Source organism: Mus musculus, chromosome 8, assembly GCF_000001635.26.
Source record: "Mus musculus strain C57BL/6J chromosome 8, GRCm38.p6 C57BL/6J".
Lineage (NCBI taxonomy): Eukaryota > Metazoa > Chordata > Mammalia > Rodentia > Muridae > Mus > Mus musculus.
In genome coordinates this window covers 119860586-119880049 of record NC_000074.6, presented here as the reverse complement: position 1 = coordinate 119880049, position 19464 = coordinate 119860586, and the positions used below count along the sequence as shown (strand labels likewise).

The 19464-nt window shown below is 50.3% G+C and overlaps 1 protein-coding gene across 2 annotated transcripts; it reads right to left on the bottom strand.

Annotated features, from left to right (window-relative positions):
* Positions 1 to 3060: 3060 nt before the first annotated feature.
* Klhl36 (kelch-like 36) lies at positions 3061 to 17819 on the bottom strand. Of its 2 annotated transcripts, none has more exons than NM_146219.1 (5): positions 17603 to 17745; positions 14971 to 15047; positions 9358 to 10428; positions 5518 to 5675; positions 3061 to 3753 (listed from the first exon to the last, which is right to left on the bottom strand). In NM_146219.1, exons 2-5 carry the CDS (start codon positions 15028 to 15030, stop codon positions 3201 to 3203), a joined length of 1842 nt encoding a protein of 613 aa, NP_666331.1. In that variant the 5' UTR covers positions 15031 to 15047; positions 17603 to 17745; the 3' UTR covers positions 3061 to 3200. The 2 variants fall into 2 exon arrangements, 1 of the variants encoding a protein (NP_666331.1); XR_001778433.1 differs by having other exon boundaries at positions 3647 to 3753; positions 9389 to 10428; positions 17603 to 17819.
* Between the last annotated feature and the right edge of the window lie 1645 nt (positions 17820 to 19464).

Below are 19464 nucleotides of genomic sequence, written 5' to 3'. Positions count from 1 at the left end.
ACCAGGGTCAGGAAGGACAATGGGTGACTCTCTAGGAGGGAGGAAGGGGTGACCGGCACCTTTTATTTCTAGCACTGGAAAGTTCCTCCTGGCTTGAGGGCCAAGGCAGTCATACATAGGTCAGTACATCTCGACTTGCAGACAGGGACCTGGACCATGGGAGAGAGACTCCTTTGCAGCTGGAGGTGTAAAACAGCATCCCAATTATCTGCTGGGGCCTCATCCACATCTGTCCAGGTTACCTTATAATTAAGGACAAGGAAGGGATGATCATATAGCTCAGAACAAGTAGCTTTACCTACCCAGGGGTCTTAGAGTGTGAAATAGTATAAATGGTGTCAGACAATCATGTATATCTGGGGGTAGAGGCAACACAGGGTCTCACCACATTGCCCAAGCTGGCTTGGGACTTTGTGGCTTAGGAGATTCTCTGACCTCAGCCTTTCCAGTGGCTGGGTGGCAGGCATGTGCCAGAGCATCTGGCTGTGCTGTGTGATGCCAAACAGCAGGGGACCAGGCAAGCCAGCATGCCTGAGCTTCCTGCAAGCCATCTCTTACTGAGTTTCTGCCTTACTCAAACACAGTTCTGAACCAAAAACCTACAGCAAATATAAGGTAAAACTGTAATTTTTTAAAGATTTATTTATTTTATGTATATGAGTACACTACAGCTGTCTTCAGACACACCAGAAGAAGGCACCCGATCACATTACAGATGGTTGTGAGCCACCATGTGGTTGGTGGGAATTGAACTCAGGACCTTTGAAAGAGCAGTCAGTGCTCTTAACCACTGAGCCATCTCTCCAGCCCCAAAACTATAATTCTTTGTAAACGATAAGATGCAAAGCCTGCCATGTCTATTCCAACAACCAAGATCTCTGGGTCCAGCCGGAGACTGGCTATCCTTTTGGGTTTATCTTCTTTTTTTCCGAGACAGAGTTTCTCTGTGTAGCCCTGGCTGTCCTGGAACTCACTCTGTAGACCAGGCTGGCCTCGAACTCTGGCTGTCCTTTGGGAAACCTGCTTCTTTCATTCTTGCATAGAATTTTCAACTAAAGCCTTGGGTAACAAAAACCTGGCCAGGGACCACTGCTGGGCTCCAGGGCTTTCCACGGATCCCACCGAGCTCAAAACCCTTTCTCAGCAGAGGGCAGCTGCCCCAGCTATGAGAAAAAGCAGTGCCCAGGAAAACTTACAGTCCAGCCCTCCCTTTAAAGGAAGGTTTTTGGCTGCTGTGGCAGCAGCTTCCGAGCCTGTGGGTTACTGAGAGGGACACGGTGAGCAATGGACGAGCTGCTTGGGATCAGACCAGCAGCTCTCTTCTCTCCAGTGTCAGGGCTATCCTGCTCTGCAAGGACTTAGTATGTGCTTTCTCCAGACTGCCCAGCTCCGGCTGAATCTCCTTCTGTGCCCACGATCTGTGGAGAGCCGGCCACACTTCCACTATACCTTCTGAAAGGTTCTCAAGCGATACAGTTCGTCTTGGAATAGGGATCGGTACCCTGTCCTGGATGGAGTTCAGTATTCGGGAGCGGGGAAGAGGTGGAGTTTCAAAGCCAAAGTGTGGATACTAATGGGATGACGTGGATGGGCGGTGAGTGCAGGACTTCTCAGAGCCTTTAATACACAGAAGGGCATCTGTCTGCATGCCCTGCAGAAGAGTTCAACTGTCCGCTAGCCCTTAGGGGCTTCTACATGCAGGAGCTGAATGGATACGCAAGCTGCTTACATGGTCATGCTGAAGGCCAGGGACTCATTTCTCAGACCAGTCTCCCCATTCCCAGATCACCGCAGAAGCAGACTGACTGGAAGCACAGTGAAACCCAGATGGGGAGGGAAGGAAGCACAGAAAAGTGAACTGAGTCTGAGGAGCATGGAGCAAATCCTTATGACCCCAGCACTTGGGAGGTAAAGGCTGGAGGATCAAGAGTTCAAAGCCAGCCTACACTAGAAGGGAACCTGTCTCAGCAAAATCAAATCAGTGAAATGAGGCTTTGCTGGCGAGGAGTTACCCTGACCCTGTAAAGAAGTGAGGTGTGGTTAGACGGCAGCAGAGGCTGACTGATCTCTGGTGTCCAGGACAGCCTGGTCTACAGAGTGAGTTCCAGGACAGCCAGGGCTACACAGAGAAACCCTGTCTTGAAAAACAAACAAACAAACAAACAAACAAACAAACAAGCGAAAGAGACACAATGTCGACAGATGAAAGCACCAGAGTCTGACTGGGTGTGATGGCTATGCCTGTGATCCCAGCTCTCGGGAGGCTGAGGCAGGAGGATCACCATGAGTTTGATGATAGCCTGGGCTACAGCACGTGACCCTGTTTCAAAGAAAGAAGGAAAGAGATTGAGAAACGGCATCTTCTCGGCATGGTAGAACCACTTAGCGGCAGCCGGCAGAGCCAGGATGGTTGTTAGAGCCAGGGAAGGAACTCAGCCACTTTTGGGGGACCAGAGAGCTCACTTGTGCTCCTGATGACCGTGAGTGCCATAGGGCTGCCTTTTCATTTCTGAGAAGAGAAAGGTAGATTTGGAGACCTCCCTGTGATGACAGGAGATGGGTAGCTCACACTACACAATACTGTACAGAAACACCTCCCAGCCATATAGAGTCCACAGAGATTACCATCCAGGGGAGATGGCACTGTGCAGAGAAGAATCAGCTGCTATGGAACTTTCAACAAGACAATCGACAGGCCTTAGGTCTCGTCTGCCTTTCCAGGGAGCTTGGGGGACCCCGTGTCTTTAAATGCACAACAGACATGCTTGCTCTTGCCTGTGACAACGGAATGCAGAATGCAGCTGAGGCGCACACCTCAAGGCTCTGGACCAGCCTCCTGCTGGCCCTCAGCACATAGTGGGTGTCTGTGAGAGAGTTTGCCCAGGTTTGGAGAAGCCCAGACCTTGGAGACCCCGAGTTTTACTGCAAAACTTTCCATATAGCCTATGAGCCAGCTATTGTTGGCAGAGACAGACATGGGGACCTTCGGGAGTATGTGGCCTGAAGAAGGTCTGTGTAGACACGAGGGCCCTGATGTAAGTATTCAAACAAGATAATATGTGAAATTGTGAAGAATATTTAATTATTATTTACTGTGGTAGCATAGAAAGACCGGGAATGAAAAAAGTACAAAAAGCTGCTGGAGGGGGGTGGGGTGGAGGATTGTCACGGAGACGGCCGCCTCTGTGAGCGCCTCGGGGTCACTGACCTCGGTCCTGGCATTTGTCCTTGTTCCTCTTCTTCTTTTCCTCCAGCCTTGGGTTGAGGGCACACACACAGGCCGACACACCCGCAATGGCGTTGGGGAGGTCAGGACCCCGGCTCCACCTGTTGGCCTCGCTATCATACACCTGCACAGCCCTGGAGAAGGCTGTGCTCTCCCAGCTGTACCCCCCCAGGATGTAGATGCGGCCCTGCCACACGGCCACGCCTGACTCGCTGTTGGCCTGCAGCAGCGGCGCCACGCGAGTCCACTGGTTGCACTGTGGGCTGTAGGCCTCCACGCCCAGCACATCGAAGCGCTCCATGGACTCCATGTGGTCGTCACTGCCCCCGATGGAGTAGATGCTGTCGCCCAGGCTGCACATGCTGTGCCAGCCCCGAGCTGTTGTCATGGGCCGCCTCTCCTCCCACACGTCTGTCCGGTGGTCATAACACAGCAGGTTCTTGCGGTACGGGCCAATCTGGTAGTCGTGGCCCCCTGAGATGTAGACAAAGTCTTTGTAGATGGTGCCCGCGTGGCCATAGGTGAACCTGCAGAGAGGCCGGAGGACAGAGAGCTCAGGGAAAGGTAGCCTGCTGCCATGGACAAGGGGTACAGGATGCAGGTGAATAAGTGGCCCCTACATCCGGGAGGGGATGCGCATGGGAGCATTGCGCTTTCTATGCTGTTTTTTGTAAGCTTGACTCCTCTAAACATCATCAATGTGGAAAAAAAAAGAGAGAGAGAGACACACACACACACAAAATAATGTATATCCAGGCCTGTGATCCTGCCTTTAATCCTAGCACCTAGCAGGGAGATCTCTGTGAGTTCCAGGCCAGCCAAGACTACACGATGAGACCTATGCCAGAGAGGGCTGGCATGATGGTTCTGTGGGTAAAGATGCTCGCTGCCAAGCCTGACAATATGAGGTTGATCCTTCAATCCCACCTGGTGGAAGAAGAGACTAACGCCTGTGAGCTGTCCTCTGACCACGTGTGTGCCGTGGCACCTGAATACGCACATGAAACACACACACACACACACACACACACACACACACACACACACACACACTAAGCAACTGTAAGTGACAAAAACTCCAAATAAAGCTTGGGGGCAAGAACATGAAGCGCGTGTCATGTGGTTTAGTTGGCAATCGGGGCAGGAGAAGGCTGGGATGGCATACACAGGTAGAGCCCAGGGCAGGAGGAAGAGACAGGACAGCCCCTAGCTCAGATGGGGTTCGTGCAGATCCTGCTATGGCAATGACCGAGAAAGCTAGACAGGAAAGTAAGAAAGGTGGGTCATGAACGCACTGCCGATGTCACTGTGGATTGAGGCCACCCCAACAGAGGGCACAGGAGGTCTCCTGAGGAGTAATTCCACCCTTACATTATTGTTCCAAGAAGGTGGCTGTGGTGGCACCTGCTCTTAGCATGACTACCAACTTCATTTCACCTGATAAATAATGATATGGCATCCATCCTGAGAGCCCATCAACAGGCAACCACTTATACCACTGATCACCACTCACTGCCACTCTGGCTGCCTCTCTACTCACCAGGCTGCTGTGGATGACCAGGGCCTATTCACAGTGACATCAGCTCAGCAACAGTGTCAAGGAATGAGGTATTGGCCCCTGGTTTCCAGAATCCATACTTTTCTATTTGAGACAAAGTCTCTCAGTACGTAGCCGGCATGGCCTCAAACGCAATCTCCTGCCTCAGCTCCCTGGGACCGAGGCCCCTAGATAAGTAGTATATCCCACAGCCAGAATGGTTCAGAGAGTCTGGGTTCAGGTGCAGCCTAGGGGTGGTAATCAGATGGCCTGCAGGTTTGGCAGGTCCTTGACACAACCCACATTCAATACCCAATACCCAGTTGTGGGCCTGGGGAGGGGAGGGTACATCACTACCCTGGGGTGGGGTATTCTCTGCCTGCTGGAGGCCACAGGAGAATGTCACGGAGAGATGGTATCTAACTTTCCCCAGGCTGTGCTGTGGTACCCACTTTGCAGGTGAACAAACAAAACCCAGGTGGAGTGATGCTCCTGCCTCTGGGAACCCATGCTCACAGAGCCAGCCCGGTGAGGCACTTACCATCCCATATCAGCATTCACTCTCTGAAGCCCAGGACCCCAGCCAATTCAGAAATGGGATGCTTGTCTTGGTGGCAAGGCCTGCAACTGCCCTCAGCCCCCCACGGCCTAGCCAGCTATGACGAAGCTAGGACATTTATGAAAACAGTGATCAAGACTAAACTTTATCCCGTGATGACATCAGCTTCCAGCATGGGCCTGAAGCCCTCATCACCTTGGCAAGCCGGCCACGTAGGTCCAGGAGTTGGTCTTGGGGCTGTAGGTCTCTACAGAAGACAGCGCTCCATTCTCGTTCCGGCCACCGACAGCCACCAGCATGTCTTCAATGGAAGCTAGGTAGAAATCCACACGGCGCTGGTTCATGGACGCCACCTGTAAGGGGGAGACACCTGAAGCTTCCCTTCCCCAGCCTCAGCACCACATTCCTCAACTGTGTCCACAGAGCAAGGCCAGACAGTGTGCGAATGTGCGGGGAAGAGGGGCCTGCTGGGAATTCTGAAAACCCCCCGATACTTAGATTCATATCCCTAAGAGGTACATGGGACATGTTTCGTCGTCGTCGTCTTCTTTTTTATTTATTTATTATTATATCTAAGTACACTGTAGCTGTCTTCAGATGCACCAGAAGAGAGCGTCAGATCCCATTACAGATGGTTGTGAGCCACCATGCGGTTGATGGGATTTGAACTCAGGACCTTTGGAAGAGCAGTCAGTGCTCTTAACCACTGAGCAATCTCTCCAGCCCGGGGACATGGCTCTTCAAACTGGTTTAGCCATGTGGTCAACCTTGTGTCCTGGCATCATGCCAGACATGAATAAGTTTCTAAAACAAAAACAAACAAACACAACAGCAGACTGGAGAGATGGTTCAGCTATTAAGAGCACTTGTTCTTACAGGGGATCCGGGTTTGATTTCCAGCCCCCGCATGGCAGCTCACAACTGTCCATAACTCTAGCTCCAAGGGATCTGCTGTGCTCTTCTGACCCTCTCAGATACCAGACATGCATGTGATGCTCAGACATGCATGCAAACATGGTACCCACACACATAAAATTAAATTAATCCATGTAAAATTAAAACACTTCAACGAAAGCCAGCTTGCCCTTCTCCCGCATCAGATGTATGTTCATGGAACTAGGAACGAAACCCCAGGATTCCAGTATGCTGGGCGATGCCCTACCACAATCCAGCTGAAAAAAACATTTTTTAAATTAATGCTGACCCACTGGTTACTATCTATGTTAACTGAGCAGTAAGTGACTCAGCAGGCAGGCAGAGTATAGAAGCTCTCAGCCATGATAACTCAGGAGACCACAGGCCAAAGTTGGGCTTCCCAGAGGCCCTGTTATGGTTTGTATATGGGTTGCTGAGGGAGTGGCACTATTTAGGAGGTGTGGCAGTGTTGGAGTGGGTGTGGCCTTGTTGGCATGGGTGTGTCATCCTAGCTGCCTGGAAGTCAGTATTTAGCAGACTTCAGATGAAGATGTAGAACTCTCAGCTTCTCCTGCACCATGCCTGCCTGGATGTTGCCATGTTCCTGCCTTGATGATAATGGACTGAACCTCTGAACCTGCAAGCCAACCCCAATTAAATGTTCTCTTTTTTTGTTTGTTTTTTGTTTTTCGAGACAGGGTTTCTCTGTATAGCCCTGGCTGTCCTGGAAGTCACTCTGTAGACCAGGCTGGCCTCGAACTCAGAAATCCGCCTGCCTCTGCCTCTCAAGTGCTGGGATCAAAGGCATGCGCCACCACGCCCGGCTCCAATTAAATGTTCTTATAAGAGTTGCTTTGGGGCTGGTGAGATGGCTCAGTGGGTAAGAGCACCCGACTGCTCTTCTGAAGGTCCGGAGTTCAAATCCCAGCAACCACATGGTGGCTCACAACCATCCGTAATGTGATCTGACTCCCTCTTCTGGAGTGTCTGAAGACAGCTACAGTGTACTTACATTAAATAAATAAATAAATAAATAAATAAATAAATAAATAAATCTGTTTGTTTAAAAAAAAAAAAAAGAGTTGCTTTGGTCATGGTGTCTGTTCACAGCAGTAAAACCCTAAGATAGGCCCCACTTAGTTTTTAGGTTTTTTAAAAAAAATGTGTTATTATTGTGTATATGTATGTGTATATGTGTATATGTGGAGGGGGTGTGTGTGCATGCCATGCCATGTGTGTGAATGTCAGAGGGCAACTCTGAGTTGATTCTCTCCGTCCTCTTATGTGGGTTCCAAGAACCAACCTCATGTCTCCAGGCTTCCAAGGCTAGCCTCTTTACCTGCTAAGCCATCTTGCGGGCCCAAGTTCGAGTCTTGAGAACGGAACTGAAAGGTCACCTGGGGTCCTTTGGGTTTGTTTTTGGGACAGGACAGGGACTTCATCTATGGTCCAGGACGACCTGGAATCACTTCGTGGCCCAACTTGGCCTCAGACTTGTGGCAATCCTCTTCCATTGGCTTCCTAAGTCCTGGGGTGACAGTGTGAGCCACCACACCTTGTTGGCATTGAGTTCAGCAAACCCCAGGGGTTGGTTATCTGGTCACACAGAGGTGTGAACATGAAGATGGATTCTGGTGGGTGGCAGTCTAGAGAGGTGATTGTACGAGGGCCACTGCATTTCAGCCGTACGCATGCCAATCAATTCCGGCTATGAGGCCACAGGCATATCCAGGGGTGAAGTGTGAAACTTGGGGGGAGGCCAAGGAACTAACCTGAAACTTCCAAACCTTCACTAGCTCGGGGTGACGGCCCCCATGGGCTCAGATACTTGATTGTTTAGTTTCCAACTGGTGAACTGTTTGGGAAGGATTAGGGGGCGTGGCTTTGTTGGAGAAAGTGCTCACAGGGGGTGATGAGCTTTTGAGGTTTCGAAAGCCCATTCCAGGCCCATTCTGTACCCGCTGCCTGTGGATGAAAGGTAAAGCTCTTAGGACCTGCTGTGGGCACCACACCTGTGTGCTTTTGGCCATGATGATAAAGGACTAACTCTGACATTGTAAGCAAGGGCCCATGAGATATCTTCTTTAGAAAATTATTTATTTTACATCACACATATGGGTGTTTTGCCTGCATGTATGTATGTGTATGCTTTGTGCTCATGGAGGTCAAAAGAGGACATCGGATCTCCTGGAACTGGAGTTATCCATGTTTATGAGCGATCCTGCAGGTGCCAGGAACTGAACTCTGGTCCTCTGCAAGAGCAATACATGCTCTAAACCACCTGAGCCATGCCTCCAGCCCTACATGCTTGCTTTCTTTTTTAAAGACTTACTTATTTATTATATGTAAGTACACTGTACCTATTATCTTCAGGCACACCAGGAGAGGGCATCCGATCTCATTACGGATGGTAGTGAGCCACCATGTGTTTGCTGGGATTTGAACTTAGGATGTCTGGAAGAGCAGTCAGTGCTCTTATGTGCTGAGCCATCTCTCCAGCCTGCCCCCCATGCTTTCTTTTATAAGAGTTGCCTTGGTCATGGTGTCTCTTCACAGCACTAGAACACTAAGACACTCAGCTAGAGTACATTAACAGGGCTGACATGTGGCCTCCATGCTTGCCCTAGATTGGATTGAGCTCTGTTGTTTCCTGAAAATTACTCCCCAAACCTCTCCACAAGAGAATCTCAGCAGAGGCTCTGGCCTGGGGGCCCTGTCATGGAGCTTGGAGCAGCCCTCCACACTGAGTATCTGTTAGTTACAATTAAGTAAGGTTGAAAACATGCACTGGGCACATTTCATGCTCTCAATGACCACATAGTGCCAGTGGCCATTGTGTTGGACATAGGACAGACCAGAATGCTCCCACGAAGGTAGACGATTCCATCTATGAATGCTGCTTTGGCCTACAGCCAGCCCTTCAAATGGCTGGCCTTCCCTGACCCAGGTCTAGGTCCAGGGAGGGCACCATTGATCATTGATGTGGCTAATCACTTTCTTCTCTTCATGCCTCTCTCAGAAGCAGGGCAGCTACCAAGGCCCGGAACCAGGAAGCCACAGTGAGGTTAGAGAGCTACAAAGAGGCCTCAAGAGGATAGAATTAATCTGCTTTAATCTCACCTTGATCCACTGTTTACGGCGGGGGTCATACCTATAAAGAAGGTTGGAGGCGGCATTCCCTCCGTTGTCTCTCGAGAAGCTGCCCCCGGCAATGAAGATGAAGCCCCCCAGCACAGCGACGCAGTGGTGGCTCCGGCGGGCCGGCAGGGATGTCTCCTTCACCCACTGCTCATTCTTGGTGTCTAGGTAGCAGGTGTCATCGCTCAGCTCCAGACACCGCTCAGAGACCTCGCCCCCCACGAAGAGCAAGCACTCCTCGGAGCGCAGCAGCGTTCGCTTCGTCTGCAGGACAGGCTGGGCCACCAGGCTGTTGTGGTAGTGCATGGCCTCCTCCACAAAGCCCTCGCCGTTGGCCTCGCTGGGCAGCAGAGAGCACATGGCCAGCTTCACCCGCTGTAGCAGGATGTCCTCGGGGAAGAGGGGGAAGCGGATGTTCTCCAGAACGCGGCGGGTGTGCACCTCGCGCTCCGGCTGCTGCGTGAGCCACTGCAGAGCCACCTGCAGCAGGTCGTATTCCCATTTGTGCTGTACCTGGCCACTGCTCAGGTAGACACACAGCTTCTGCACGGAGATGGACTGCAGGAAGTCAGGCGTGAAGGACAGCGTGCTGAAGTGGCTCAGTACGAAGCTATCGATGAAGGCATCGAGCCTCTTGAGACTGTAGATGGAGGCCAGCTCCTGTAGGTAGAGATAGTTGTCCTCGCTCACCTCCTGCTCCAGGTACTCACAGCAGAAATCCACCACGGTCCAGATCTGCAGCAGATGCGCCGTCTCCAGGATGTAGTCAATGTTGCTGCCGTCCAGCTCCAGCTCGCTGCTGTAGAGGAAATCTACCACGGCCTTGAGCCCCACGTAGGAGGTGCCCACCAGCTCCACCTCCTTCTGGAAAGCTTCGCGCATGCCCAGTGTGAACATGGAGTTGAAGTAGTCGCTGCACACAGCCAGAAGGTTGCGGTGGGCTGGCACTTGCTGCTCTTCGACCACCAGCACCACGTCGCAGAAGAGGCCGTGCAGCCGCTGCTCGTTCAGCCGCTGCAGCACCGCAGTAGAGTGGTCAGGCCAGTGGTACACCTGCACAAGAAGGTGTGTTATGGAATGGTGCACTGAGCTGTCACCCACAGCCTGCCGGGACCGCAGTCGGACCCCAGAGGTCGTGATATGATTGTGATGATGGAACACGAGCCCCGGAAGTAAACCCCAGATCGTCACAGCGCTTCTGAGAGCATGTGTCTCCTGCCTTCTTTCCCTCCCTCCTGAAATAAGTTTTAAAATTTCGGCTAGGCATGGTGGCACTTGCTTATAATCTTAGCACTCAAGAGGCAGAGGTTGGCAGGCCTCTGTGAGGTCAAGGCCAGTCTGGTGGTCTACCTAGAAATTTCCAGGCTAGCCAGGATGACATAGAGACACTGTCTCAAATAAAGTTAAACAAGTGAGTAACATTATGTATTAGCCTGTGTGCACATTCGAGCACAGTGTGGATGTGCAGGGGAGAAGACGGAGAAGACAGCTTTCTCTCATTCTGTCCGGGACCTCCGCGGGACAGAGCTCAGGTTGTCTGGCAGTCTTAAGCAGTAAGGGATTTTCCATCTTAAGCTTTCTAACCAGCTCCACTATATATATTTCCTAGAAACTGTCTGCTTGGCAAATCTCTACGAGTTCAAGGCCAGCTTGGTTTACAGAGGGAGTTCTGGGATAGCTAGGGCTATTAGACAGAGAAATCCTGTCTTGAAAAATCAAAACCAAGAAACTGTCTGCTTGCTTTCTGTCTTCCTCCTTATAACCAGGAGTCTAAGAGTTTACATTTGTCTCTTTCCTTTCCTTCGTCTTCTAGGTCATGATAGATGGTTTTTGTTTTTTCAGAATGTTTTTTTAACACACACACACACACTATTGCTCTCTTCAGACACACCTGAAGAGGGCACTGGATCCCCTTACAGATGGTTGTGAGCCATGGCTGGGACTTGAACTCAGGACCTTTGGAAGAGCAGCCAGTGTTCTTAACTTCTGAGCCATCTCTCCAGCCCCGTGACAGATGTTTTGTAAATGTTTTCTCATCAGAAAAGTGGCACTCCCTAGGGAGAAGCCCCTAAAGTCCAGATGGACCAGCTCTGTCTCCTGCTGGCTGTGTGGTCTTAGGTTAGCCACAGACCCTCTCTAAGTCTGCATATTTATAATTTAGAGTTAGGGATCAGTCCATTGGAACGCTCAGCAGGCACTTGGGAAGCTTTTTCTGTGCTTGAGGCCCTGAGAGGAGGCAGCCTTCACAGCCAGGTTAACCCCTCTCCCCCATCCACTGCCCAGACTCCGGAGCCCATAGCCGTTACCACCTATCCGATGCATGCACTTGGATCCTAGGCTGAGAACCCAGGGACACTGTAGGAGTGCTGTCCTTCTCAGGGCTCATTTTGTGCTGTCCATGAGACAGAAGCAGGTAGGAGAAGGGAGAGGATGGAGAAATGAGAAAAGGAGAAAGGAAGAGGAAGAAGACAAGAAGAAAATTCAACATAAGGAAAAATAGACTATTCAAAACATAAATCGCTGGTCTGTTCACGGAACACCAACTGAAAATGGCTAGCCTGAGACCAAGTGTGGAGGGAACAGGAAAGTGGGAAGATAGGCTGCTGGTGTCTGCTGGTCTTTACCTCCCTGAGTAACTAAGTCTCTGCATGAGTTCAGTGGCTAGGCTCTATCAGTGTGTTTATGTATCTAAGTATCTGTATCTATGTATCTATTTACATATCTGTCTACCTATGTATCCAACTATGTATCCATCTGTGTATCCGTTTATCGGTAAACAGGGTCTCATGTACCCTAGGCTGGCCTCAAATTCTCTGAGGATGATTTTGAACATCTGGTCTTCCTGAGATTACAGGTGTGTACTAGAATTACAGATGCACACCACACATGCAGTACCGGGGCTTAGGCAAAGGGCTTCATGCATGGTAGGTAAGCATCATAACACCCTAAAACCATATCCCAGCTCCTTTCCTATTCTCCCCTTTGAATCTGCTCTTTAGCACAACCTGTGCCTTCCCCCTACCCCGGCAGATGCCTTTGTAACGGAATCTCCTTATCTCCTTGTGCTCCTATGTCTGATCACTCTGTCCACCTTGCAGGCTTGTGGGAAGGAACAGGCACATTTCCCACAAGCTGAAGAAGATGACAGGTCCTCCCCAAGGTCACCTCCCTCTTGGCTCAGTGGGCTAGGCTCTCCTTCTTGTTCTTCTGTGATAGGATGTCTGTTGTCAGCCCCTACCCCCACCTGTGTGGCTCTTTATTCTGTTTTTCCTCTTACAGGGACACCTGATGGCCTGAAGCAGGAATGGTCTCTTTCAGCTACTAGCCTGGGGACTCTCCCAGAGAAGGAAGGAAATTGGGACAGACCAAGGTCACATGTGACAGGGTGCAATAAAGGCCCAGTATGCCCAAATGACTTTGAGCCTGTGAGATGCTGGGCTGCAGGGCAGGAGGGACCTCAACCACTATGCCTGATGTGGGCTCCATACTACCAACTATGGTTCTCTTCCTGGGTCTCAGCAGTAGTTTGCCCTGGCATTGTGACACAGCTGCACACAGCACCTTTAAACACACCCACCACTCCCAACTTCAACTTCAAGGGAATACCAGTAACACAGACTCAGCATGTTGGGAAATTAGTAGCACCATATACAGCATTTCTTGACAGTATATATATTTCTTGACATTCATAAATAATATTAATTATTATTATTATTATTATTATTATTATTATTATTACTATTTAAGATGGGGTTTCTCTGTTGTAGCCCTGGCTGTCCTTGTTCAGTAGACCAGGCTGGTCTTCAATTCAAGTTCACCCGTCTCTGCTTTCTTGATGCTGGGATTAAAGGCATGTGCTACCATATGTGGCTCTATACAATCAAATGTCAGGGGCAGAGGGACCCTAAGTGGTCAGGAGTGAGAACAGAGTACAGCAGGTATGGGAGGCTGTCTGCTAAGCTAGAACTCGATACCACTCCCTGCAAGGCAACCCGTGTTAGAATGCCTCAGAGAACAATGACATTGCTCTCATGGTGCCACACCGGAGTGCAGGAGCGTCCTACCTTGACATGCTGGTGGCTCCCAAAGCCTCAAGAGGTCTTCCACTGTTTGAAGGGTGCCAGACACATACCGAGTGCCCATCAGTTAATCCAGTGGGACCAGAAAGGAACAGGAAGAGGCAGGAGGATGGCTGTAAGTGCAGCCACCAGCAGCATTTGGTCATGTTCTTTCTCTTTTGCTTAGGAGCTAGTTACATGGGCATCCCTGATGCCCACACTACACACTAGTTACATGGGTGTGCCCACACTGCACACTAGTTACATGGGCATGCCTGATGACCAAACTTACAGAACACATTTATGATTTAGGCAGCTTATTTGTTTTTTTGTTTTCCAGACAGGGTTTCTCTGTGCAGCCCTGGCTGTCCTGGAACTTGCTCTGTAGACCAGGCTGGCCTTGAACTCACAGTGCCTCTGCCTCCCAAGTGCTGGGACCAACGGCATGCGTGCCACCGCCTGGCTTATTTAGTTTATTTTTCACTACTAGAGATCTATGGGCTACAGTGAAACCTCCCACTTCAAAAAAAAAAATGAAAATAAAATCAAACAAAAACATGTTTAAAAAGAAAAGAAAAAGGAAACTTTCTGCACCCCTGAGAGTCATTTTTCACCCCTACTGGGGGCAATATTGCCATCTCAGAGAGTGTGCCACCCAAAACAGTCATGAGGTTTAATCTCTGAAGAGAAACATACATCCAATGTTGGTCCCTAGACTTAGGGTTCTACCTGCCTCTGCCTCCCTAGTGCTGGGCATGCACTACCCACACCCCAACAGGCTGTTTTTGTTTGTTTGTTTGTTTGCTTGCTTGCTTGCTTGCTTTTTGAAAGGGGATCTTGCTATGTAACTGGCTGGCCAGCCAGCTTGGTTCTCATTACACAGCCAGGGCTGGCCTTAAATTCATGATTGTCTTCATTCCTCAGTCTCCAAGTGCTAAGATTATAGATGTGCGGCATGCCTAGCTGGGCAATGGCTTTCTCCCCATCCCCCCACCTCGATTCTCTCCTGGCTGAGAGTGGTTCTAATGAAACCAGCTTGGTGTGGGCTGGTAGCCGCAGACCAGGGAGCCCACATTTGTTCACTTTTGGGGTCCCCGGGGAGCTGGATACATCAGGGAAGAAAGTTTTTGTTTTTTGGGTTTTTTTTTTTTTTTTGGTTTTTTGGTTTTTCGAGACAGGGTTTCTCTGTGTAGTCCTGGCCGTCCTGGAACTCACTCTGTAGACCAGGCTGGCCTCAAACTCAGAAATCCACCTGCCTCTGCCTCTCCAGGGAAGAAATTCTTAAGGTCAGGGAGTTGAGTTCTACTTTAAAGTCAGAGGCTACCTTCTCAATGAGACCCATATTGGTTGGTAAGCCCCACCCGAAGGCAGAAATCCCATGTTTTTTTTTCTGCCACCCTGATGGTGATCTGTAGAATGGAGGGGGCTATACCCAGAGCTCCGCGGCAAACTGACGTGTGGCTATAGTTAAGGAGATGTCAGCCAGAACAAGGTGATCAGAACTGATGCCGTGGGTGGGAAGGGACTGCTCACGTACCTTTGAAGACTCACTGATTTTGTATGGCCGGGATACCCGCATCTGCTTGCTTGCCTCCATTGTGACCAATCTCAGACCTGCAATGAGAATGACATTCCTGAACAGGTAGCGTCTACTCCAGGTTGGCTGGTTGCTGCAGGCCCTGCTGGCAGGCACTGTTGTCAGCAAATGAAGAAACCGTCCTGTGGAGGAGAGTGATGGAGAACAAAATACTGTGTGGGGAAAGTCAGGTTGTCATAACTGCTGAGTGTAAGAAGTCCGCAAAGGGAATTGAGAGAGCAGAAACAGAGAAACCTCAACCACAAGAGCAGATGATATTAATCTAAAAGGTGTCTCAAGACCTGGTACACAGGAGAGCACACAGTACAGTCTAGATTTTTCTGTTTGTTTGCTTGAAACAGGGTTTCTCTGTACAGTTCTGGCTATCCTGGAACTTGCTCTGTAGACAAGAGCTGACTTTGAACTCACTAGAGATCTATCTGCCTCAGTCTCCCGAGTGCTGAGATCAAAAATGTGCAAACACCACCAGACTTAAGTTGTTTTATTTGGGGACTGTGGGGCAGGAGACAGCCCAGTTGCTTTTTTTTAAGACCTTAGGTATCTGTAGGGGTATCAGAGTTTCTGGAACTCTGAGCCCATTTTACAGCCTTGGCTGGGGGCAGGGAGCAACCTCCTTTACTTATATTTAATTCATCAAAGTCTGGACACATCACAGCGTCTAGTCTGTGTCTCGTGTTCATGTTTTCTCCCTTAAATTAAATTTAATTTGTTTATTTTGTAAAAGCCTGGGAGAGTTCAGGTTTTTTGTTTGTTGGTTGGTTGGTTTGTTTTTTTCTCCCCATCTTTCTGGACCCAGGGATTGAACTCAAGTCGTTGAGCTTGGTGGCAAACACCTTCATCCACTAAGCCATCTCAGTGGCCGAACACACCCACCTTTTGATGTTTAATCTAAAGTCTACCTTTTGGCTATGGCAGAGTTTTCGTGACAGTCATCATTGTGGAGTCTGGATTGCAGTGTGGATCCAAGCTAAGGGACTTCCTTGGCTGTCTCAATTCCTCCCACACATGGGAGGGTAATGACAACGGTCCTACTTTATAGATGAGGACATTTCACATTGTCATAACACTAGTTAATGACACCAAACCTGGGCCCTTCACCTCTGCAGGAGACAAGGCCCAGATATGACCAGTGTTACACTTTCAGGTTCTCAGGAGGAAGTGGAGGGTGAGAGACAGTTGTGATTAATGAGTACCAACTCTGTTCTGGGCGTCATCCCCGGGGGCTTCTACGAGCCTTCATTAATTTTCTCCCATTTAACTCCACGAGACTATCCCCATCCTGTCCTTGATTCACAACTCAAGAGGTCACAACGGTGTGTGTGTGTGTGTGTGTGTGTGTGTGTGTGTAAAACAGCCCAGCCCACACAGCATCCAACAGTCGGAGGATGTTCAGGGCCTCCGGTTCCTCTGCGCCCACAGCTGTACTGTCTGGTCATAGGAGGGAGGAATCCACAAGGAGAAACCTCCCCTGAGGTCTGTGCTCTCACACAAACACGAGCAATACTGCTGTGCTGACCTTTCTGATCAAATCTATAGACCTGACACACGATGTCCCATAGTCTTTTAACTATGAGGCAGGCTTTGGAGGACTTGGAAGTCTAGGCGGACACTGGCAGGGGACACCCAGTTAGGAATAAACCTGTTGGGCTAAATTCAGAGAAATTCTGCTTATCCCTCTATCTTCTGGGGTGGGAGCTAACACCTGCAAGTCCCCTACTTACAACTCCCAAAGCCTCCCTCCTCCCAAAAGCCCCTCTCTTTCTAGAAGGCTGGAAAGTGCAGCCTCTCGCTTGTTTCATTAACAGCCCGTGGAGAAGAGTCTGTCTTTTCCTGTCTCAATTCTTTACCCCCTTTTCCTTATAAAACCAACATGGGCTGGAGCTACAAGACAAATTCCCCCCCCCTCCCAGTTCTGCTGAACCCACACGAAGAATCATTTTGTTTCCTACTGAACAAAGAGTCTCTGCTAAAGATAAGTCAGCTGGTTCTGAGATAAATGGGGAGAGCGAGGGGGCTCCAGTGTTCCCATGGAGGAAGAAGTCCGGACATTCCATCCTGTTCCGCTCTCTCTGGGAAAGAAGACACAACTGAATCTTTTCCAGAAAACTAGTAACTTTGTGACTAAGCTGTATCCAGGCAGGAACTCTCCCAGCTGCTGGGGGCCCAGAGAGAAAGGTACCAATCAGCATCTAATTACTGCATACCCCTGATTCTCCCGGTTCACCTTGGCGGTGTGAGAATGGGCACCACTGTTCCCACAGGGCTAAAATCGCACCGTGGGTGGGCAGGTGGCCGAGGGGCCCACCCAAGGTCACAGACAGGAAAACATAGATACCCTCTCTGCCCATCTACTTAGGGCGGCCAGCCAGGTCTCTAGTTCCTCACTGTCTGGAAGCTTTCTTTTCTAGGCCAAGGAATCTAGAGAGAGTTCTCCAGTGCCAGGCTCGCCTTAGTCTCCCGGACCATGTCTGTGGCGCCTAGCTGCGTGCAAGCAGGTGTGGTGAAGGTGCAGAGCCAGAGCCCCCCCACCCGGGATCCCCGGGAGCCAGCACGGAGCCCAGGCGGCACTCACCGTCCCGCGTCCCGCCCCGAAGGTGCTGAGGCGCCGAGGGAGGCGTGGGCCGCACCTGTGCACCCGCGAGCCCGGATCGCGCCCGCTTGCGAGCCGCTACCAGAGCAGCGCACACTGCGGGGCTACCGGGCCCGCCCGAAGCGCAGCCATCCCTCTGCAAGGAAGTGCGAGCCTACACTGTCAATGGCGGCTGGGGGGCGGGGCCGGCAGGCGGGCGAAAGGCGGGGTCTGCAGGATAAGGGGCGGAGCCTCGCCTGAGGGGCAGGCCTGTGAAGGCGGAGTGCAGCTTCAGAGGCGGGGCCTGAGGAGGCGGGAGGCAGGAGGTGTAGCCTTAGGGGCGGGGTCTGTGGATGGGAAGGAGCTGAGCTGGTCAAGATCTGTAAGAGACACCCAGGGTCCCTTACTATTGATGGTGCCTGGCTGTCCCCTAAGTAGGTCAGGCATGCGCCGCAGAAGCTTGCTGGCGCCCACGTCCCAGGCTCCAGGATATGAGGTGGCTCCGTGGGACAAACCTCAGGGTGGGTCGGGAACTCCGGGAAGGCTGTATCCTCCTCATCTTCCCTTGGCTTCTGCTCACTGATTCTGTCAAGAGGCCTTTGTTGACTACTCTGCTAACAGCCACACCCCCTACACTCTGGCCCGCTTTCTGCTTTCTCCATACCTTTATCCCAGTCTATTATTATTACTTGCCCCCCCCCCCCCAAGCTCAGGAGATTAAACCCAGAGCCTCAACCACCACTCCCCTCAACTTTGACCAAGTCGATTCAAAATATTTTAAATAATTCTTTCCTTTTTCTTCCCTCCCTCTCCTCTGCCTGTCTGTTTCTCTGTCTCTGTCTCACTCTCTCGTTCTCTCACTCTCTAGAGCTTTTGCGGCTCTCTTTTTCTCTGTCTCTTTCTTCTCCACTCGAAGCTGTCCAACAAACGTTACAATCCTTGCTGGGCTTTTATGGCAGGTACATACCCTCTCAGTAAACATCTGTTGATCTTAGATCATTGTTAATTCATCTAATAGTTATCAAACGTCACTCATAGCCTGGAAGAACCTTGAAGAGGTTCCTCTACGTGAAAGAATCTAGACACGAAGGACACTCCCAGCTGCATTTGGTGGCACACAGCTGTCATCTCAGCTCTTGGGAGGCTGAAGCAGGAAGATAAAGAGTTCAAGGCCAGCCTGGGCTTCACAGAGAGACGTCTCAGAAAAGCAAACCACTTGAAAACGAAATGCATAAGTAAAACGTTCAAACAGGAAAGCGGGAGAGCCAAGAAGCATGGTAGAGGATGCCAGGGGTGAGGGGGTTGGGACCGTTAACAAAGGAAAATTAGGGACTTTTGGGGGAAGATGATAAAAAAGTTTTGAAATGAGAATATTGTTAGTTGTATACCATGAGAGTATACATTTATGCCTATTATCTATTAAATTTACCTAGAATTTTTAAGAATTTTAAGGTAGATTAAACAGTTCTACTGTTGCTTCAGCTTATTGTCATAGACAGCCTAACATAAGCTATTTTAATAACGTGTACCTTCATATTAGTACCTGAGGTGTTGGGTTTGGAAAGCCAAACTAGAAGATGCACAGCCCTGAGGTGGGGGGCTGTAGTTAAGCCTTGGACCAACCTGGGAATCCACAGGTGACCTTGACCTGTAAAGCTAGCCTGGCCTCCTCCTGTCTCCCTAGGAACGTGGGGTGAACTGATCCCACTTGCTGCCTTTCCATAGCATTCATTCTGTTTCAGTTACAAAAGCAGTGAATGATGGCAAACCACACTGGATTGCACCTGCAATCCTAGCACTCAGGAGGCAGAGGCAGGCGGATCACCATAAATCTGAGGTAGGGCCTTGCTTTGTGGCCAGGGTTG

Excerpts from the sequence above, each read along its gene's own strand:
- Klhl36 (NM_146219.1), bottom strand. The coding sequence starts at position 15,030 with ATGGAGGCAAGCAAGCAGATGCGGGTATCCCGGCCATACAAAATCAGT. Across the intron at positions 10,429-14,970 it reads AAATCAGTGAGTCTTCAAAG|GTGTACCACTGGCCTGACCA; the intron begins GTACGTGAGCAG and ends CTTCTTGTGCAG. Across the intron at positions 5,676-9,357 it reads GCCGTAAACAGTGGATCAAG|GTGGCGTCCATGAACCAGCG; the intron begins GTGAGATTAAAG and ends TCCCCCTTACAG.